General features: G+C 33.0%; 1 protein-coding gene across 3 annotated transcripts in view; it reads right to left on the bottom strand.

Moving 5' to 3' along the window:
* Nucleotides 1–19,621, bottom strand: part of LOC131541111 (myotubularin-related protein 3) — a 32,437-nt gene extending 12,816 nt beyond the window's left edge. For 2 of the 3 annotated variants that reach the window (XM_058776655.1, XM_058776660.1), the window contains exons 1-14: nucleotides 19,485–19,621; nucleotides 17,609–17,717; nucleotides 15,993–16,057; nucleotides 13,099–13,158; nucleotides 11,526–11,642; nucleotides 10,270–10,352; nucleotides 8,666–8,832; nucleotides 7,381–7,474; nucleotides 7,168–7,281; nucleotides 5,829–6,157; nucleotides 5,618–5,729; nucleotides 3,840–4,035; nucleotides 1,961–2,146; nucleotides 694–864 (exon numbers count right to left, since the gene is read on the bottom strand). In XM_058776655.1, coding sequence (XP_058632638.1) covers nucleotides 694–864; nucleotides 1,961–2,146; nucleotides 3,840–4,035; nucleotides 5,618–5,729; nucleotides 5,829–6,157; nucleotides 7,168–7,281; nucleotides 7,381–7,474; nucleotides 8,666–8,832; nucleotides 10,270–10,352; nucleotides 11,526–11,642; nucleotides 13,099–13,158; nucleotides 15,993–15,995 — 1,632 coding nt within the window. In that variant the 5' untranslated portion in view covers nucleotides 15,996–16,057; nucleotides 17,609–17,717; nucleotides 19,485–19,621. The remainder of the gene's footprint in view (nucleotides 1–693; nucleotides 865–1,960; nucleotides 2,147–3,839; nucleotides 4,036–5,617; nucleotides 5,730–5,828; nucleotides 6,158–7,167; nucleotides 7,282–7,380; nucleotides 7,475–8,665; nucleotides 8,833–10,269; nucleotides 10,353–11,525; nucleotides 11,643–13,098; nucleotides 13,159–15,992; nucleotides 16,058–17,608; nucleotides 17,718–19,484) is intronic. The other variant, XM_058776656.1, reaches the window with a different exon arrangement.
* Nucleotides 19,622–19,745: the final 124 nt, after the last annotated feature.

Here is a 19,745-nt window from a genome sequence, read left to right as displayed (position 1 = left end):
TAGTAATTTTGTTGCATGCTTTAGTAATTGATTTTGTAATTTTTAATTGTTTACATATATATATATATATATATATATATATATATATATATATATATATATATATATATATATATATATATATATATATATACACACACACATATATACACACACATATATGTGTGTGTGTGTCTATGAAGTTTTTATTCATTTTTATTTCAGTTTTAGTTATTTTAGCACACCAAGTTAAACTAAATTAAAATGAAAAATGTTCCCATGGCAACTAGTTGATTTTTTTTAAAATAAACTAATGTTTATTTTAATTAACAAAAATATGTTTTTCGTTTTAGATAACTATAATAACCCTGTTTTGAATTAGTTTTACTGTTTTTATTTGAAATTGTAGTAAAAGTGGTCATTTTGTTTTGTTATTAATTTTGTTTTATTCATTTTTTTTTTAATGGCTATATAATTTATTTACTTTTGATTTCAGTGATTTTAGTATTACAATTTAAGCTAAAAAATGATAAGTAATATTTTTGCAACTAGTGGATAAATTAAATTTAAGATGAAGGTTTTTTAAATACTTTTTAAAGGTCATTTTACTTCAGGTAACATAAGTTTTTTAATGGTTCTGGTGAACTGTAATAACCCTATATTTGCTAACACAGAGCAGCAGATATGATTTCAGATGTTATGTGAGTGCGGTACCGTCTCAGAGCGCGGCGAGTAGAGGATGTTGTGGAAGGAAGCGTTGGTGGGCCGCAGCAGAGACCAAACGGAGCACGTCTTCTCCTGAACGCAATGCGCCTCGCGCTCCTTCACGCTGTTACACAGGAACGTCCCAAACAGACACGAGTACGTGTGCTGCACTAACTTCACCTGCAGCAACAAACACAGGAACTCTCAGTTTCCAATAAAACAGATTTTTATCTTTAAGTTTATATTCCAACAATAAATTGGAGTAGAAACAGAATTATATCCTTAAAAAGTCACCTTTTATGCAATATAATGTCAACATGCAACTCCGACTTTTATTTTAGCATTGATTATTAAATAAAAGTGATTGATTGATTCATAAATAGTGCTGTCAAGCAATTAAAGTGACATGATGTGCTGATTTAATAGGAAAAGCATTGAATAGACCTTACGAAAAGTGGCTTTAGAAAGAAATATTCAGATTCAACATTGCATAAATAATCATAATAAATGGGTATTAATGGGTTATTAAAATATTGAATATTGAAATATTAAATAATTTAAAAAAAAATTAAATGATACTCTAAATATGAAACTAAAATCGCCAGTAGCTGGCGGTGAGTCACTGTCTGAGTCATTAAATCAAGAGTTTTGTACAAACAGATGATTCATTCAGAAACGAAGCAAGTGACTGTCTTCATGAACATGAGTCAATGAATCACTGGCTCACTCACTGTTGCGTGTTGATCTGTGGCTCTGAATTATTTTCGTTTGTGAAATTGAGCAAAATAGACAATATTGATAGAATTGGCACAATATTAACTTCTTATTTAATGAACTATTAAATCAATATCACATGTGCAGTCTTGCAGACATTGGGGAAAAATAGCACTCTTGTTGGTGTGATATTACTAAACTATATGATATAAATATAAGAAGGTGATTTTTTTGCCTCATATCTTGAATTTTAGGCTCATATAACTGCATTCCAATAGACTCTATCACACAATCAGTCGTCCTGCATCACGACCATCAGACACTGCATCAGTGCATTAATCATTTTAACATGTTATATTCTACATAATAAATTGCACCAAATTAACATGCTATATCGACAGCCCTGTTATTAAATAAACTGTATTTTCGGTGTTTTTATAAAAAATTATTTTTGTTGCATTACTAGAAAACATGTATGTTTAAGATCATTCCATACTAATAAATCCACTGGGCCTGATAATGAATCTGAGCAAGCACTGATCAAAACAATGACACTGAGTACCAGAAAGGCCTCGTTGAACTGGAAGGAGCAGGGGAACTGTCTCTGGAGCTGGTGAACACAGTCCAGCCACTGCAGGAACACGGGACAGCGCTCGTTCAGATCGTCTGCGTTCTCGCCGTGACCACAGCGGTCCGCAAACTTATGACCGTAATCCAGCCACTCCGTCTCCACCAGCACCTGAAAACCCTGCCAGATCAAATACAACAATTATTCACTGACGACTCCTTATTCTGTGAAAACTAATAAGGGTTCAGAAGTCCAGTGCATTTGATTTAAACTTTAATAGCAAAAAGAGTTAGTCGTTAAGAGTTGCTGATCAGTTCCTTAAAGGCATAATTCACAAAAAAAATATATATTTTGAAGAATTTTACGATATATATATATATATATATATATTACATAATCTTATTTTATATAAATATTACTATTAAATATGTAAATATTTTATGTATAAATAATCAATATTCAACAAAATTATTTAATATTATACATACACACACACACACACACACACACACACATATATATATATATATATATATATATGAATAATATATACTTATAATGCATTTATCATTTTATTCATATTAAAACTTGTTTTGGCAAGGTTAGTTCAAATGTTAAACTGAGTAAGATGTTAAGCAATGATATTCATAAATTTAAAATGTCATGATGTTTGTTAATGAACAAAAATTTATTAAGATGTGTATTTATTCTGTAGAGCTGCTTATACCTGAATTGAACTTCATAATTAATGAACTTTACACAGTTATTAAACTGAACTGAATTAAGCTGAATAATGACACTATTGTCTTTTTTAGAGCTGCTTTATAGCAGAATTAGATTTTTTTTTTTTAAGTTTGCATGATTTTCTTATTTTCTTGTTAATTACTGTGAAGCTGCTTTGAAACGATCTATATTGTATAAACCGCTATAGACATAAAGATAACCTAACTAACTTGATTCAACAATTCTTTTACATTAAGACCCTACATAGCATTTTTTATTTAAATGTTTTAGTAAAAACAATTTGTAGGTAAATATTCCCTTTTTTTATGATGTACTGTTATATTGGTGCATAAAAAATTAAATGATTAAATATGTTTGACTTTGTGCATTAAACATTTTCAATTTCCTAGACTACAACTGTTTACCCTATGAAGCCATTTCAGAAAAAAATACATTTACATTTATGCAACTGGCAGATGCTTTTATCCAAAGCGACTTGCACTGCGTTCGGTTTAAATAGTTTTTTCAGTTCATGCATTCCCTGGGAATCAAACCCATGATGCTGGTGTTGCAAAAGGTTACCGAGGTTATCTTTCTTAGCTATATTACAGTCGAACTTGGTGCAGTCTCTGTTTAGTAAAAGTAAAACTTCAAAAAAAAAAAAAAATTCTCAAATCCTAAAGTGAGTGTATTTTAATTGTGTCCATAAACGCAGAAAGTGTTGACATATTAATCGGCAGTTTGCACTCAGGTTACGCCCGAATGTGCACTAAAATTTTACAACACTCCTGCAACGCTGTAAATGATGCATGTTATTCTTCTAAGGAAGTGCTCAAAGATGTCTGACATTGTGAGCATGACGTGTGTGTGTGTGCGTGTGTGTGTGTGTGTGTGCTTGTTTATGCTACATTGAGGAGACCAAATGTCCCCACAAGGATAGTAAAACCTGAAATTGATGACATTGTGGGGACCAGGAAAAAAATATAAAAAATAGTAAATGATGTTTATCTGAAAGTGTAATGTGAAAGTGTAAGGGTTAGGGGATAAAAAATATTGTTTGGTCAGTATAAAAGAAATAGAAGTCTATGGAAAGTCCCCACAATTCACAGAAACAAACGTGTGTGTGTGTGTGTGTGTGAGAGAGAGAGACCTGGATGGTCCTGTAGAAGGGATCCAGCAGCAGTTTGGACAGAGCCACTATCTGAGGCGTGCGGTCCCATCCGTCGGAGCAGTGCACCAGCACAGGCCTGCGGTCCCGATCCAGCGCGTTCACCACCAGCAGAGACGCCTTCAGGAGCAGAGACAGATGCTGCAGCCATTTAGTGCCTTCCAGCGCCGACAGCCAGCTGATCACACAACAGTCAGAGAGGTGCACAATCATACCAGACATCAGCCCATATTAGTGTTTCAAAGCATTGGTGATATCACATATTTCATTAGAGAATGCTCCTTTTCACCTAATAATTAACAACCTAGCCGTACAAAACCACTAACTTAGGGGTTAAAGCAAAGGTTGAACTCATAGAAACAGGATCCGCTTTATCTTTAACGGTGCATGTAAATGAGCGTCTGTATGCATATTTATTAACTGAAAAAGTTATGTGACCTTAACCTTTACTAATGTAACTGAAATCATTTTTTGTGTGTGTATATGCACACACTCACAGAATACTACAAAAACAATAATAATATACTAAGAAATATACTAATGTCTGATATTAAGCTATAAAACAGTAGTTTAATAACAAAAGACAGTTATTAGTATATTTATTATAATTATTATATTCAGTATAGATATACAGTTATATAAATGTAAAAAAAATTCTCTATATATTCCAATACTAAATATTAACAATATTTTTTAAATATATAATTCAATTCAAGTTTATTTAGTGCTTTTCACAATACGAATCGTTGCAAAGCAGCTTTACAAATAATGTTAAGTTTCTACATTATATTTAGGAGTAGGTTATTAGTGGTGACTATGACAGAAATGTACAGTAAAAATCATGCAGTTAGTTACATATATATATTATTAACAATAATATGTTATTATTAGTGCTGTCAAACGATTAATCGTGATTAAATCGCATCCAAAATAAATAAATATAATGTTTTATGTATATGTATGTGTACTGTGTATATTTATTATGTATATATAAATACACATGCATGTATTTAATTTTTATATATTAAATATATTTATTTATAATATCAATTGTATGAATATAAATGTAGACATGTAAATACTTATAATAATAACAAACACAAGTAAACGCCTGACATTTTTAAGCCATATTACTTTATATAAAAATAATCAAATCATTATATAATTTTGTGTGTGTGTGTGTGCGTGTATGTGTATATATATATATACACACACACACACACTTCATCTTGAATTGTACAGTTTTATATAAAAATTTAAATTAAAAATAAATTAAATTAAATATATTTTATTGATATAATAGTATTGCTTAAGAATATTATATCAAATATAATAACTATTTAAATTATATATATTGAAATATAAATTGTGTGTGTGTGTACACATATAAATTCAATATACCTGTATATATAAATTGAAATATAAATTGTGTGTGTGGTGTGTATGTGTCTGTGTGTGTGTGTGTGTGTGTGTGTGTGTGTGTTTTTATATTTCAATTCATATATACAATTTATATTTCAATTCATATATACAGGTATATTGAATTTATATGAAACAGTATTGCTTCACAATATCAGACATTAATTAGTTATCAGCCATAGCATAACAATATCTATTTGTTTATTAATTTACCAGAATTTCAAAATCCATGCTTCACTAAATAAAACCAAAACTGTCTCTGTCTCTGTAACCAAACCTGCACTCAGTAAATAACTCTGAGCTTTAACCAGTCTGCTGCTGTGGTTCCCAGCTCGACTCACTTGACCGGATCAGGCACTTGACCGCAGAGCGTCCGCAAACTCTGGAAGCTCTTCCGGATGGAGTGGATGTTGGCCATCCCCATGAACATCACCTCACAGCTGGGGTAGTACTCTACACAGAGCACGCAAGACGGCGTTTGAGGGAACAATCATGGATGAAATGTTTTATACATTTAGCATTTATTTGAAAACATGAGCTCTGCAGCATTACCTGGACACTCACAGCCGCCTCCTTTCGCCCGATTGGCTACCGCAGCCGCGTACGAGCGCGCGTCCATTATCAACAGCTTCTGAGGGGGCGTGGCCTTCGGCTCCACCTCTGCACTCCCATTGGCCGTGTGCGGATCGGAGTCACTGAGCTCACCGGGGACGTGGTGGTGAACGCAGGAGCCGTTAGCCTGCGCTGTGTTTGCAGCCTGATCCGTGACACAGGCTTTAGCGATGGCTTGGACCAAATGCTCATCGTCAGCATTACGCCAACCCCACCAGCTGACCTCAGGCTGCCCGCATCGACCAATCACAGCGCCCGAACTCTGGTGTCTGGGTCAAAGGTTAAGGTAAAGGAGAGGGACAGATAACATTGGGCAGACGTTAAAAATACATTCCAGGTTCAATACTTATTAAGTCTACATCAGAACATAACTGATTCATCCCAGTTTAAAAAAAAAAAGCTAAATCATGGTTACAGTGATGCACAATGGAAATCTAAAAATTTCAATACATTTTAAAGGATTAATCCAATTTCCTTTTGTTTTGTTAATTGTTTCATGCCTTCATTTGATTGCTAAAATTACTATTTGTATTAAATAATAAATCCAAAACTATTAAAATTTCTGGGGGAAAAAACATATTTATTAAAAAAAATTTTAATAAGTTATTAAATTGTTAATGTTTTATGAATTCAATCAATTAGACATGCTTTTTGATTATTAGAATTTCATTACACCATTAAAACAAAATCCAGAAAAATCAGAACGGAAACCACATAATTTGGGAAAAAAATTAAATGGATATCAATGGCGCTAAAAATGTAATTTTTGTTAAACTTCTTAATAAACTGTTGTTAAATTCTGTAAGTTTCATGGTTTCAATTAATTAACTAATTCAATTAACATGCTTTTTTATTACTAAAATGAAATTTTACCAATTAAACAGAATCCAGAAAAAATTAAATGAAAAATAAAAATGCAGAAAAATTTAAACAGAAAAAAAACAAACTGGGAAAAAATAAACAGGATTTGGGAAAATAATAACATGAATTTCATAGGGCCCTATAAAAGATTCAAAGCAGCAATGTGGTTTTATACTTAAACCACTTAAATGAATTATTCTGTACAAGAAATGTGTTTGATCTATGCTAAAAGTGTTTATCAGCTAACAATGTTTGGTTATGCATTACTGATATAATTCCTGAGTTAGTTTAGTAACAGTGTAAACAGTGCTTTATGGGTAGTTATGCAAACCCTTCGTAGTATCCTTCAGCGTGTAATTAATGTGTTTACTGAACTTGTACTGAACCCAGAACAGTCCTTTATCAAACTGAGAAACACCTGTAAACGACGGCCGGGATCCTCTTCCATGATCTGAACGCCGCCACCTTCTCCAGCTCCTGGTCGGTGACGGCAGCAGGCACGATTATTTGCTCTGGGTAACTGGCACAAAGCCTGCGGGATCACACACACACACACACACACACGGCTCGTGATAAAGCTGCTCTGGCTGCTGGTGTGTGTGTGTGTGTGTGTGTGTTTCTGCTCTTTCACCTGTAGTTGCTGTTGATGGTGGAGATTCTCCAGGCACTGTGGGTGTCGAAGCCCATCCTCTCCAGCTCTCGCTTGAACCTCCGCTGGTGTCCTCCTGCAAACACAGAGCCAAACTCACACCTCCCTCAGGACTTAAAATCACGTGAATATTGACTTTGCACACACACACACCAGATCTACAAAACACAGTTTGTTTGTGTAGATTTTGCATCAAGCCAGACATTTCAAGTTACTTCATAAACACCTACAATGCAAAACAGAATTACACAACACACACGATTTAATGCTGAATACAGATTTCACTCTGTAATGACACTGAGTACCAATGCAAAAATTCATGTCAAATCTGGCAGTGTTATTTTTAGTGTTTTGTATAGTATATATATATATAATTATATTTTTATTAATATTTTAAATATTTTTTAAATTTTATATATATTCAAGTTTAATTTTAATTTAATACATTTAACTAATTTTATTTTATTACATCAACTGAAAAGATGAGAAATGCTTCCTTTGCAACAAGCTGAAATAAAATAAGTTTTAATAATAATATATAATAAATTATATTATTATATATTTATAATATTATTATATATTATTATACTCTTATAATATTTTTATTATATTATTATATAATAAATGTAATATTTTTAAAATATTTTTGTAATGTGCTCGTCATTTTTATTAGTTTTATTATTTTCTTAAATATTACTATTTAGGTTTAATATATTTTTAACTTTCAGTTTCATTCATTTATTCATTTATTTATTTCCAGTTTTAGTGCTTCAGCTTCAACTTATTTCAGTTGCCAAGAGATCATTTCTAATTTTCATTAGAAAATTCTAATATTATTATTTATTTTTGCATTATTTCAATTAACATAAATGTTTTTAATAGTTTTAGTTTTAGTTAATGATGATAACCCTGCCTAGCACGACAAGTTGCAATGAATTTACATTTATTTGTTAATAAATTTAAGAGCTGCAGCAGAGGGGACCATTTTAATCAATTTAAATAAAAAGAAATAATTTTCACACTAAGCTACTTTATTATTGTTATTGTAGTAGTTCTTCTATGGTGCTTTCTGTCATTTTTGGAGCTGAACAGCATTCATCCTGCATGAAAAAGAGCAGCATGAAGATTTTCTTTTGTGTTCCACAGAAGTCATACAGGTTTGGAGCGACATGAGGGCGAGGACACATTGTTCATTTCTTCTTCGTTGTTCAAAGATAAGTAAACCAGTTTAAGGACAAGAACCTGTAAAACACAAACGTCCAGTTACCTGCGCGGCAGATCCCATCATGCACCTCTCTGTCCTCTGCGGAGACGCTGGTGCTACACGAGAGGAAGGCGAAGGCGAAGAGCTCCTCCAGCCGTGCCGGCGGCCGCACGACTGCGCTGATCCTCCTCAGCCAATCCTGACACTGCTCCGCCGACAGGAAGTTACACCTGAACACAAACCCTGCAGGTTACCATCTACTCACCTAACAGACATGCTTCATCAATGCACATCATAATGGAAGCCTGTTTCCACCATGGAATGAAGAAATAAAAAAAGGTAATCTTGTCTCTAGGGCTGTCAAAAAAACAAAAATAAAATCGAATTTCAAATATTCTTCGGATTTAAAACAAAAATCCCCATTCGAATGCATTCGATTTTTAGGTGTGCGTCTCACACAAGTATGGAAGCCCGTTTCTCGCAATTGCGAGTTTATATCACGCAATTATGAGAAAAAAAGTCAGAATTCGCAATAACCTTTTTTTATTTTTTTTATTCAGTGGCGGAAACGGGCTTCCATACACAAGAGAGCCGCATGTTTAGAAAGCGTGTAAAATTAATGTAAGTTCAACTTTTAAAAAACATGTCTCGAGACTTTATGGCGGTTTTCCCTCCCATCCCACAGCATCGCATGTTTTTAAATTAAGAAAGTACTCTTTGTGATTGGTTTTCAGTCCTTTGTATTTAATTATACATACATGCATGAAGCGGTTTTGTTTCTAATTGTTTAAGCAACTTTATTAATTACATACGGTTTATAAACATTATGCACTTTTTTCAAAGATTGTCCTGTTATTTTATTGCTTTGAAGAAACTTTCATGAGTAATATTTTGCTCGATGCGCCCTCTTGTGGCCTCAGGAGAGAAGCCAAAAGCTTATAATTTGAATATTGATAATATTTAAGTACAAAATTCTAATTTAGTTTTTCAGCCATTTTGACAGCCCTACTTGTCTCACAATTCAGACTTTCTTGCAGCTCTGCTTCACGTGAAAATTCAGAATTGCGAGAAATAAAGTCATAATTCTGAGAAGAAAAGTCCAAATTGTGAGGTAAAATTACCTTTGTGGTGGAAACAAAAAAAAACTGAATTGTGAGATGTAGAAATCAGAGAAAAAGTCAGAATTTTGAGATATAAACTTGCAATTCTGAGAGGAAAAGTCAGATAAAGTTGCAATTAAGTTTTTATTTTTTCTCAGAATTCTGAGTTTCCTTCTTGCAATTCTAAGAATTGCGAAAAAAAGTAAGAAATGTGAGATTAAGAAATGCAATTGTGAGAAGTCACAATGAATGTTTTTATTTTTTATTCCGTGAACGAACAAAAAGATGTTCTGAGAAAAAAGTCAGACTTGCAAGTTCGGACTTTTTTTCTCTGAACTGCGAAATAAAGTGTGGATCGTGAGATAAAAATTCACAGTTGTTTTTTTGTTTTTTTTTCATTCTGTCGAGAAAACGGGCTTCTGTACATTATTCCAAAGGAACACAGTTTGTAATTTTATTATAGGTCTAATGCACAGTGCAGCACTGAGGACACTGTGTACATATACAGTGATCAGATGCAGCGAGGACACATTTGTTAGTCAAAGCAGTGCTGTTACACCGGCGTACCTGATGAGCTTACAGTCTTTACAGGTGAGGTGCAGCTGTGTCAGATCCCGACACTCCACACTTTCAATCAGCTGCAGAGGAACCTGAAGAGACGACACAAACATCACAATCTTTAGCACTTGAGCGGGAACAATTGATTTAATTAGTGCTGACAATCAGTGTTATTGAGATACTATTATAGTTTTTATTGTAATATTTTCCATTTTAATGTGATTTTTGTAATTTGTGTAATTTTTATTATTTTTTAAATGTCAAAATAGTTTTTTAATATATTAATTAAATATTAAAATATTGTTTTATTCCAGTTTTAGTTATATAAAACATTGTTACACTACATGAAATCTAGATATGTTTGCTCTGTAGTTGTTGTTTTTTTTGTTTTACGTTTTTTTAATATTTTTAAAAATAAATTAAAAAAATTAACTTATTAAAAAAAAAAAGAATTTTATTTTTAAATTTTATTTCTGTTAAATAAAATAAAAATTTTGTTCAAGTAACTTTTTTTTTTTTTTTTTAGTTTCAATTGTATCCATTTGAATTTTCTGACCTTTTAATAGTCTAAAATACCATTTGCTCATATTGAACCGTTATGATGCTTTTATGCTGATTTTTAATTATCTTTTTTTAGATTCTATGCAAAAGAGTCTTCATTTGTGCTCCACAGAAGAAAGAAAGCCTACATGAGGGTGAGTAAATAATGACATAACTTTAATTTTTGGGTGAACTAGTCCTTAAAAAGCATGAAATGCATTTAATTAATGCTGTTAGTAACAGACGTGCTATTAAAAGTGTTTGAGCTGTGACAGGATTAAATTTTTCTGGTTTCTATTTTGCGACGTCACGACTGGGAACAATTACATTCAAACTATGTGACTAATTAAAACAGGTACTAATTAGGTGCTTTGTATTTCTGCTTCAGATATTACTGTGCATGACTCTAATAGCCATAATAAAAGTGACAATGGATAATGTACCTGATTAAATGAAACAAGAATGCTGAAACTGTTAACAAACAACTGTACATTATTATATACAAAGATTATATCAGGCACTGAGTCAGTATATTAGATAATGGCTTTATTTTTATTCATTGAGTGAGACAGCAGAGAGACTCCGCCCACAGGCTCTTCTGATTGGCTGTGGTTTGTGATTGGCACTGTCGTGTCATGTGGTCAGACCGCTCTAATCTGGTGTAACAGTGTTCTGGTTGAGATACTGTTGTTCTCGGTGTGGTTGTGTGTGAGAGAAACACTCACATTGATGACGTTCTCCTGCAGTTTGATGTGAAGGCGGTAGCTGGTTAAGGCAATGAGGGACTCCTCTGCTCTCACGACATGCTCCACACACTCGCCCTGCAGCAGCGGGAACGGGACCTGCGTCACACACACATCAGGATTAGCTCACACACACATATTTCAACTTTTTACGTTTTCTGGATTCTGTTTTAATGATTAAATTAAAAAATTCAAGTAATGAAAAAGCATTTCTGAAATCAGGAAGGAAAATTTAAATTTTTAGGTTTTTTACAAAATTTTCTGGAGACTGTTTTAATGGTTTAATTCAATTTTAAGAATCAAAACTGATGGATATATATTTTATATTTCATACGATTTTAACAATTGAATTATTCCTAAATAATATTATATATGTGTGTGTGTGTGTGTGTGTGTATATATATATATATATATATGAAGAGTTTATTTGAAAAAAACAGATAACTCCAAATTTTTTAACAATTTTCAAAAATCATGTTTTTTCATTGTGCATTCCAATTAATCTCAATCATACTGCAGTCGGGTTATTTTGAGTAGGTAAAAAATAACTAACACAATAAAACACGATAAAAACATGATAACATGATAAAAAACATGATTTTTGACATTTTTAAAAAACGGAGTTATCTGTTTTTGCAAATAAACTCTTCACATACAGTCAAACCAAAAATTATTCAGACACCAGATATAATTTTTGATATTTTTTTACTAGTGGGCGCAGGACACTATAGTTAATTTATGAGTGAGGATAGCAAAATAAAGTAAACTGTGACATATTATACCCAAAAATTCTTCATACAGTGGACTACAGGTAAAATTTATAAAGATTTGGGACCAAATATTATTCGGCATGTTTTGCTGAAGTGTTTTTTCTTTAATTGCGACCTTTTTCCACACAGACTGAACAAAACGAAGCATTGCTTGGTAATTGGTTGAGCTAAAGTGGTATTATCTAATTGACAATTATCTAATTATCTAATCTAATAATATCTATAACAATGATTATTATGATACAATATTTATTATTAATTTTCTGGAAATTCCGTATTGTTTGTATGTATGAGTATATAAATTATGTGCCATCTAATTTTTTCTGGATTCTGTGTTTTATGATTTAATACAAATTTATCATCAAGAATGGTGTTAATCAAATGATTGCATGAAACTTTAACAAACTTTTCCTGTAAAAACAAGATTAATTGATTTTTTAAAATGTAATCAAAAATGAAATTTGAACAATTCCTCTAATTTTTAAACAAAGTGCTGCACAAGAGAGGTTTACTGTTTAAATTAAAACAGGGACAAAAACTGTGAAATTGTGTGATATTCCCAACAAATAATGTTTTAATAAATTGTACTGTTGTTATTATTATTTAAATATTTTAAATAAAATGTATATATTTAAAAATACTTTCACATTCATAATGTAAATTCTGTTTTTATGACTTGACTCTTAATGAACGATGAAAACATACCGTCTCTCAGAATTAAAAGCAACATAATAACAGAAGTAGGACAGATATAATATTATTATAATTCCTAAGCGCTGTGATACCTGCTCGTCCTCCGGTACAGGGCTCCCACGGGCCTCCAAACGCTGCTGCCCCTCTTCAACCTTCAAAACACAAGCGTGGTGTTTGAGAAGAGCCATCAGCATTCACATTTACATTTAGCAGATGCTTTTATCCAAAGCGACTTTCAAATTATGACAATAGAAGCAATCAAAACAAACAAAAGAGCAATAATATGCAAGTGCTATGACAAGTCTACACTTTTTATTATATAATAATATATTCAGAATCTGCAAAATGTGAATTATTTTACCAAAATAATAGGGATCGTACAAAATGCATGTTATTGTTTATTTAGCAGCACTGACCTGAATAAGATTTTTCACATAAAAGATGTTTACATATAGTCCACAAGAGAAATTAATATTTGAATTTTATAAAAAGTTCAAAAGTTTACATCCCTTGATTCTTAATACTGTGTTGTTCTGAATGATCCACAGCTGTGTGTTTTTTGTTTAGTGATAGTTGTTCATGAGTCCCTTGTTTGTCCTGAACAGTTAAACTGCCTGCTGTTCTTCAGAAAAATCCTTCTCCCACAAATTCTTTGGTTTTGCAGCATTTTTGTGTATTTGAAACCTTTCCAACAATGACTGTATGATTTTGAGATCCATCTTTTCACACCGAGAACAACTGAGGGACTCATACGCAACTATTACAGAAGCTTCAAACGCTCACTGATGCTCCTGAAGGATATATATATATATATATATATATATATATATATATATATATATATATATATATATATATATATATATATATATTAGGGCTGTCAATCGATTTTAATCAATTACATTTTTTAATCGTGATTAATCGCATGATTGTAGAACTTGTTCATGTCTATTAGACACATGAAAAACAGAACATAAAAATAGCAGGTTCCCATCACTTCTCTTTCTTTGCACACTGTAAAAAAAAAAAGTTGAGCCAACTTAAAATTTTAAGGCAACAAACTTCAGCAGATTTTTGAGTTTGCTCAACTTGTTGTTTTAAGTTTATACAACAAAAATTTGAGAATCTCCCACAAAAACAAGTTGAGCAAACTCAAAAATCTGCTGAAACTGGTAAAAAATGTTTTTTTAAGTTCGCTCAACTTTCTTTTTTTTTTACAGTGCACTGAGCAATTTAATTACACAAACCTGTTTACATTTTTGCAGAACAGGGCAGCTCACTTCTTCTGAAAATGCAAAATGTTCATTTATTATTAGATTTGTTTGCCTCTCTGTGCCCACATACTGTATTTTGATGCAGCTAAATTCTCAATAAAACTGTTTTCATTGATATATTTTAGTTTCTGTTGTCAGACAACGGAATGAATATGAAATAGTGACTTAAACGCGACCCATTGAGACTATATAACCAGCTCTCCCTTCCAAGATGTTAATCTGCACAAAAATCCTGATAATCGAGCCGTCGTCTGATGAAATCAAATACACATAAGATAATGACAATAGCTGTGCTGTGATTTCGGCTATACTTGCATGTAAAATTAGAGAAGCAACATAATATCTGTGTTTAACTGAAAGCGCTGCTCCTCTCCGCCGCTCGCTGAACAGAGCAGACGCACAGAGAGAGAGAGAGAGAGAGAGAGAGAGACAGACAGAGAGAGAGAGATGTGTCTGCAAATTCGCTAAGTTGGCAACACAGTGCATCTCCATTTCTCCAACTACGGGAGAGGCCACGGGTCAAACAGAAAATGTGCGCTGCGTTAATAAAATTAGTGCCGTTAAAATTAATTTGCATTAACGCGTTAACTTTGACAGCACTAATATGTGTGTGTGTGTATATATATATATATATATATATATATATATATATATACACACACAACAGTTGAGGTCAAAAGTTTACATCTCCCTTTCAGAATCTGCAAAATGTTAATTATTTTACCAAAATAAGAGGGATCATACAAAATGCATGTTATTGTTTGTTTAGTACTGACCTGAATAAGATAGTTCACATAAAAGATGTTTACATATAGTCCACAAGAGAAAATAATAGTTGAATTTATAAAAATGACCCCGTTCAAAAGTTTACATCCCCTTAATCCTTAACACTGTGTTGTTACCTGAATGATCCACAGCTGTGTTTTTCTGTTTAGTGATAATTGTTCATTAGTCAAAGAGCCGGGGGCGAAAACTTTGAATTTGAAGATCAGGGTAAATTTAACTTATTTTGTCTTCTGGGAAACATGTAACAATCTTCTGTAGCCTCTAAAGGGCAGTATACTGAATGAAAAATATGATATTTAGGCAAAATAAGCAAAATGTACACATCTCTATTCTGTTCAAAAGTTTTCACCCCCGGCTCTTTCTTCTGGAGCATCAGTGAGCGTTTGAAGCTTCTGTAATAGTTGCGTATGAGTCCCTCAGTTGTTCTCGGTGAGAAAAGATGGATCTCAAAATCATACAGTCATTGTTGGAAAGGGTTCAAATACACAAAAATGCTGGAAAACCAAATAATTTGTGGGACCTGAAGGATTTTTCTGAAGAACAGCAGGCAGTATAACTGTTCAGAACAAACAAGGGACTCATGAACAACTATCACTAAACAAAAACACACAGCTGTGGATCATTCAGAAAACAACACAGTATTAAGAATCAAGGGCATGTAAACTTTTGAACTTTTTATAAATTCAAATATTAATTTCTCTTGTGGACTATATGTAAACGTGAAATATCTTTTTCAGGTCAGTGCTGCTAAATAAACAATAACATGCATTTTGCGCAAGCTTCTAGAGGCACATAAGTCTGAAGTAATGAATTAAGGTAAAGGGGTGCAGTGCCAGTGATTGTTTTATAGGAAACATCAATGCTTTGAATTCAGGCGTGATGTGAGAGCAGAATAAGCGCATGTAAAGCAGGGTTAGAGGTCTTACCATGACCCCGGGACGGACGGCCAGAGAGGATCTCAGTCCCACAGACGGCAAACACACCGACCGACCTGAGAGACATCAATATAATCATAGCTTCACTCAGTTTAACACACTTCACCATGCTTAAATACATCAGGTTCAAGGTTTCTAAGGGTTTATTTGAGATTATAGGTTTATTCACGTTTTGGTTTGGTTTGTTTGATGCTATTAAAATCAGTACTGAACTGGTCCCGATCTCCCTTTACTTCACAAACAGTGCCATAATCAATCAAGCATTTCATAATCAATGAGGCGTTCGGCTGCTGCTGAATCATGCCGATCGTTTCAAAGCAGATACATACACCGTTAGATGAGACTGAAGCTATTGATCGTATGGATTTACCTTATACAGGCACTTCAGAGATTCAACACTCCCCAAAACCAGAAAAAGGCAATAAGAAATTATATTTTACATTTAAAAAAAGATTAGTTTAGTACCATTAAGATTATTTTATGACAATGAATCAAATTCACATGTAAATCTCATTACTGTAAAATACTGTAAAATATACACCAGGGTTATTATAGCTAACTAAAATGTAAGCCACTAAAACATTTTCATTACTTGAAATAAATGTTAACTAACTAGTTAACATTTTTAGTTGACTAGTTTATCTTGATGTACTAAAAAAACTAGAACTGAAATTAAAATTAATAAAAACTATATAGAAATATATGTAGACAGCTCAATCCTGCAGAAAAAGAAAAACATATAAACAAACAAATATAAATATAAAAATAAAAAGTCAATATAATAGAAAAACTATAATAGTATCTCAGTGATACTAAAATAACAGTGTTATATAAAAAATAATAATAATTGTATATAACTATGCGCTATTTAAATCAGCATAAGAAATGAATGAAAACAAATACTAGCATGATATATAAATACTCTAAAATTAAAATATACCATTTTTGCATTACAGTAGTCAAAATGAGTTTTATATTACAGTAATGGCAATTTAATTACAATTCATTCATATACAGTAATGTCAATAATGCAAAAATGTTCCTGTAAGGGCTTCATTTTCTTTATGCAAATATATATATATATATATATATATATATATATATATATATATATATATATATATATAATCTTTTTTCATTTGTGGTGAAATGTGTCCTGACCTTGACAGGCTTCATGAGATTCACTATGATAACAATCTACAGAGCACCTGACACAGAGATTTATGAATGATTTTACAGGCGTCATGTAAGGTCTCGCCGATCGCAAAGACTTAATAACTGCAATATCTCTTATCTTATCTCTTAAACCAAAGTGTGTCACAGGATTTTCATTAATACAATTCATGTGAAATAAAACTACATGAAAGCATTAGTTTCCCATTCCAAACAACCTCAAAATCTGATCGCATGTCTCATGAATATCAGCAGAAGACATAGCGTTCATTTTAATTTCACTGTGTCAGAAAACACATAATTGGCGAATAATAAATGCAGAAACTATGCAAGTTAACTCAACAGCTAATATCTTCGTCTGTAACACACATGCACTAACATGCACACATTCCACATGCTGCATTTCTGACACATGATGTTACAGATCTACAGACCTGCTTCTGCTTCTGGATCTGGATCTGGATCTGGATCGGTCTGTCTGTGTGTCGAGAAGACGCTCGAAGAAAGACAGAATGTCTTTTTTAACCTCTCCTCTCTTGCAGACTGAGGTAAACATTAAAAAACTAATTAAACATGCAACATAATCAAATCATGTGACAATGTAGCACACTTCAGTTTCATTTATCATTGCATTGCATGCTGTCTCACAAAAAACGTTTCACAAAAACATCCATTGTTACTATTAACAATGAAATAAATACAAAATATTAAATGCATATAATTTAAAAAATAAGTATAATATATTATTAACAGTTTCTGCAGGTTTTATGAAGGTAAATTTAAGACCAAGTAAAGAAAACTTAAGAATGGAATGCAATACATCAATATGGTCTCTAAATATAACTTTTACTGTACCTTCTGATCATCACACTGCAAAAAGTGCTGTTCTTCCTCAGTATTTTTGTCTTGTTTTCCAGTGCAAGTGTCTAAAGATTTTTAAGTCAAGATAGATTTACCTGAGAAGCAAAATGACATGAAATAAGAAGTCTTGTTTATGAGAAGTGAGTTTATGCTTTAAACAAGAACAAATATCTGCTAAAGGGCTCAGAAAAAAAGAAAAAAAAATTAATTCTAAGGGAAAACATGTTTTCATTCCCCATTTGCAGACATCTGTTTTGGTTTTAAGCACAAACCTTGTTTCATTTTATTTAATTTCTCGTAAACAAGACTTTATATGTTCATTTTGCATCTCAAGTAAATGTATCTTGAGTTAAGGATGTTTAGATATACTAAATACAAAAATACTGAGGAAGATATTACTTTTTTCACAACATTTAATGGCATAACTATGAATTTAAGACTTTCTGCTCTGATTTAAGACCTTTTTAAAGCCTTAATTTGTGGAAGGGTGAATTAAGGCCTTTTTAAAACGCATAGAAACCCTGATTAATGTGTGCCAGACTTACAGGAGTGAAGTAGGCCATGTATGACCTCGTACAACCTGATCAGAATTCACAGTCAACCAATAATAAACAGGAGGGTGGATTAAAAATAAAACCAGTTTTGAAGGGCAGGTCAAACATGAGCAGCGTTACAGATATGTGGCTATTCATGTTGATGGTAATGCAAACTAATCAAAGAACATGCAAAGAAAGGTCATGCAAACAAAAGCCTTGTTATGCCGTTCCTGACAAGCTAATATTAACTGACAATATCTGTTTGCTTTCAACAAAACACATATAATGATGACAGATATGCTATCGTGGCTTTCAACAGCTCAATCCTGCAGGAGCAAATTTACTCCAAGTGCTTTACTGTTGCAAGAGTGTCTAATCTCACAATAATCAATTTGCAAAGGTAGGTCAGATAAAAACAGTTACCTGCACTTATTTACTTTCTGTATTGTCTATTGTGCAACAGTGTAAATGTTAAGAATCGTGCTAAAACACGTCTGTTGTGCATTAAAACCTAGTGAGCTGACTACCTAGACAGTTTTGTGCATGTAGTGAACTGTCAACCTACCCCAGCTGACTCTGAACGTGTTGATGATCCCTAACAAAGCGGTAAACCAAGTATGCTGTCTACAGAGAGGCACTAGGTGGCCAGAACTGTTGTGTAGTTGCAGCGCCCTCGGTTTGACAGTCGTTAAACTGGCCTAAACTGACAGCTCGACCTGCTGCAAGAACGAACATCAGTGCATTGATGAAACCGCTCCTGAGTGGATTTTATCAGATGTTAAACACGAATGTCATTAGATCTCGATGCGAGCGTGTGTTGTGTTGTTTATGTTTGTTGTTGTTGTGGAGGGCGGAACCCGTCAGCCCGGCACCGAAACCCATTCATAAAACGCTGCAAGCGCCGCACACTCACCTGCTTCACGCGTTCGCCGCAGAAGATGCGCCCTGTTGCGGTAAAAATCGGAGTAAAATCAGAAAAGAGACGGCAAACGGAATGTAAACATTGAGAGTAATCCGCTCTACACCGCCATGACGCTCTCCTCTCAGCTGTGCTGCTAAGGTCATGTGACGCCGCGACGTCATGACGCAATCACGCACGATCGCAGTGGGCGAGCGCGTCACGTGACGAACGTTTTGTTTTGGCTTTAGCGGAGTTTGGATACAGATGATTTTT

Source organism: Onychostoma macrolepis, chromosome 05 (assembly GCF_012432095.1).
Source record: "Onychostoma macrolepis isolate SWU-2019 chromosome 05, ASM1243209v1, whole genome shotgun sequence".
NCBI classification, from domain to species: domain Eukaryota; kingdom Metazoa; phylum Chordata; class Actinopteri; order Cypriniformes; family Cyprinidae; genus Onychostoma; species Onychostoma macrolepis.
The sequence above is the reverse complement of the archived record's forward strand: the minus strand, read 5'-3'. Positions and strand labels throughout refer to the sequence as shown.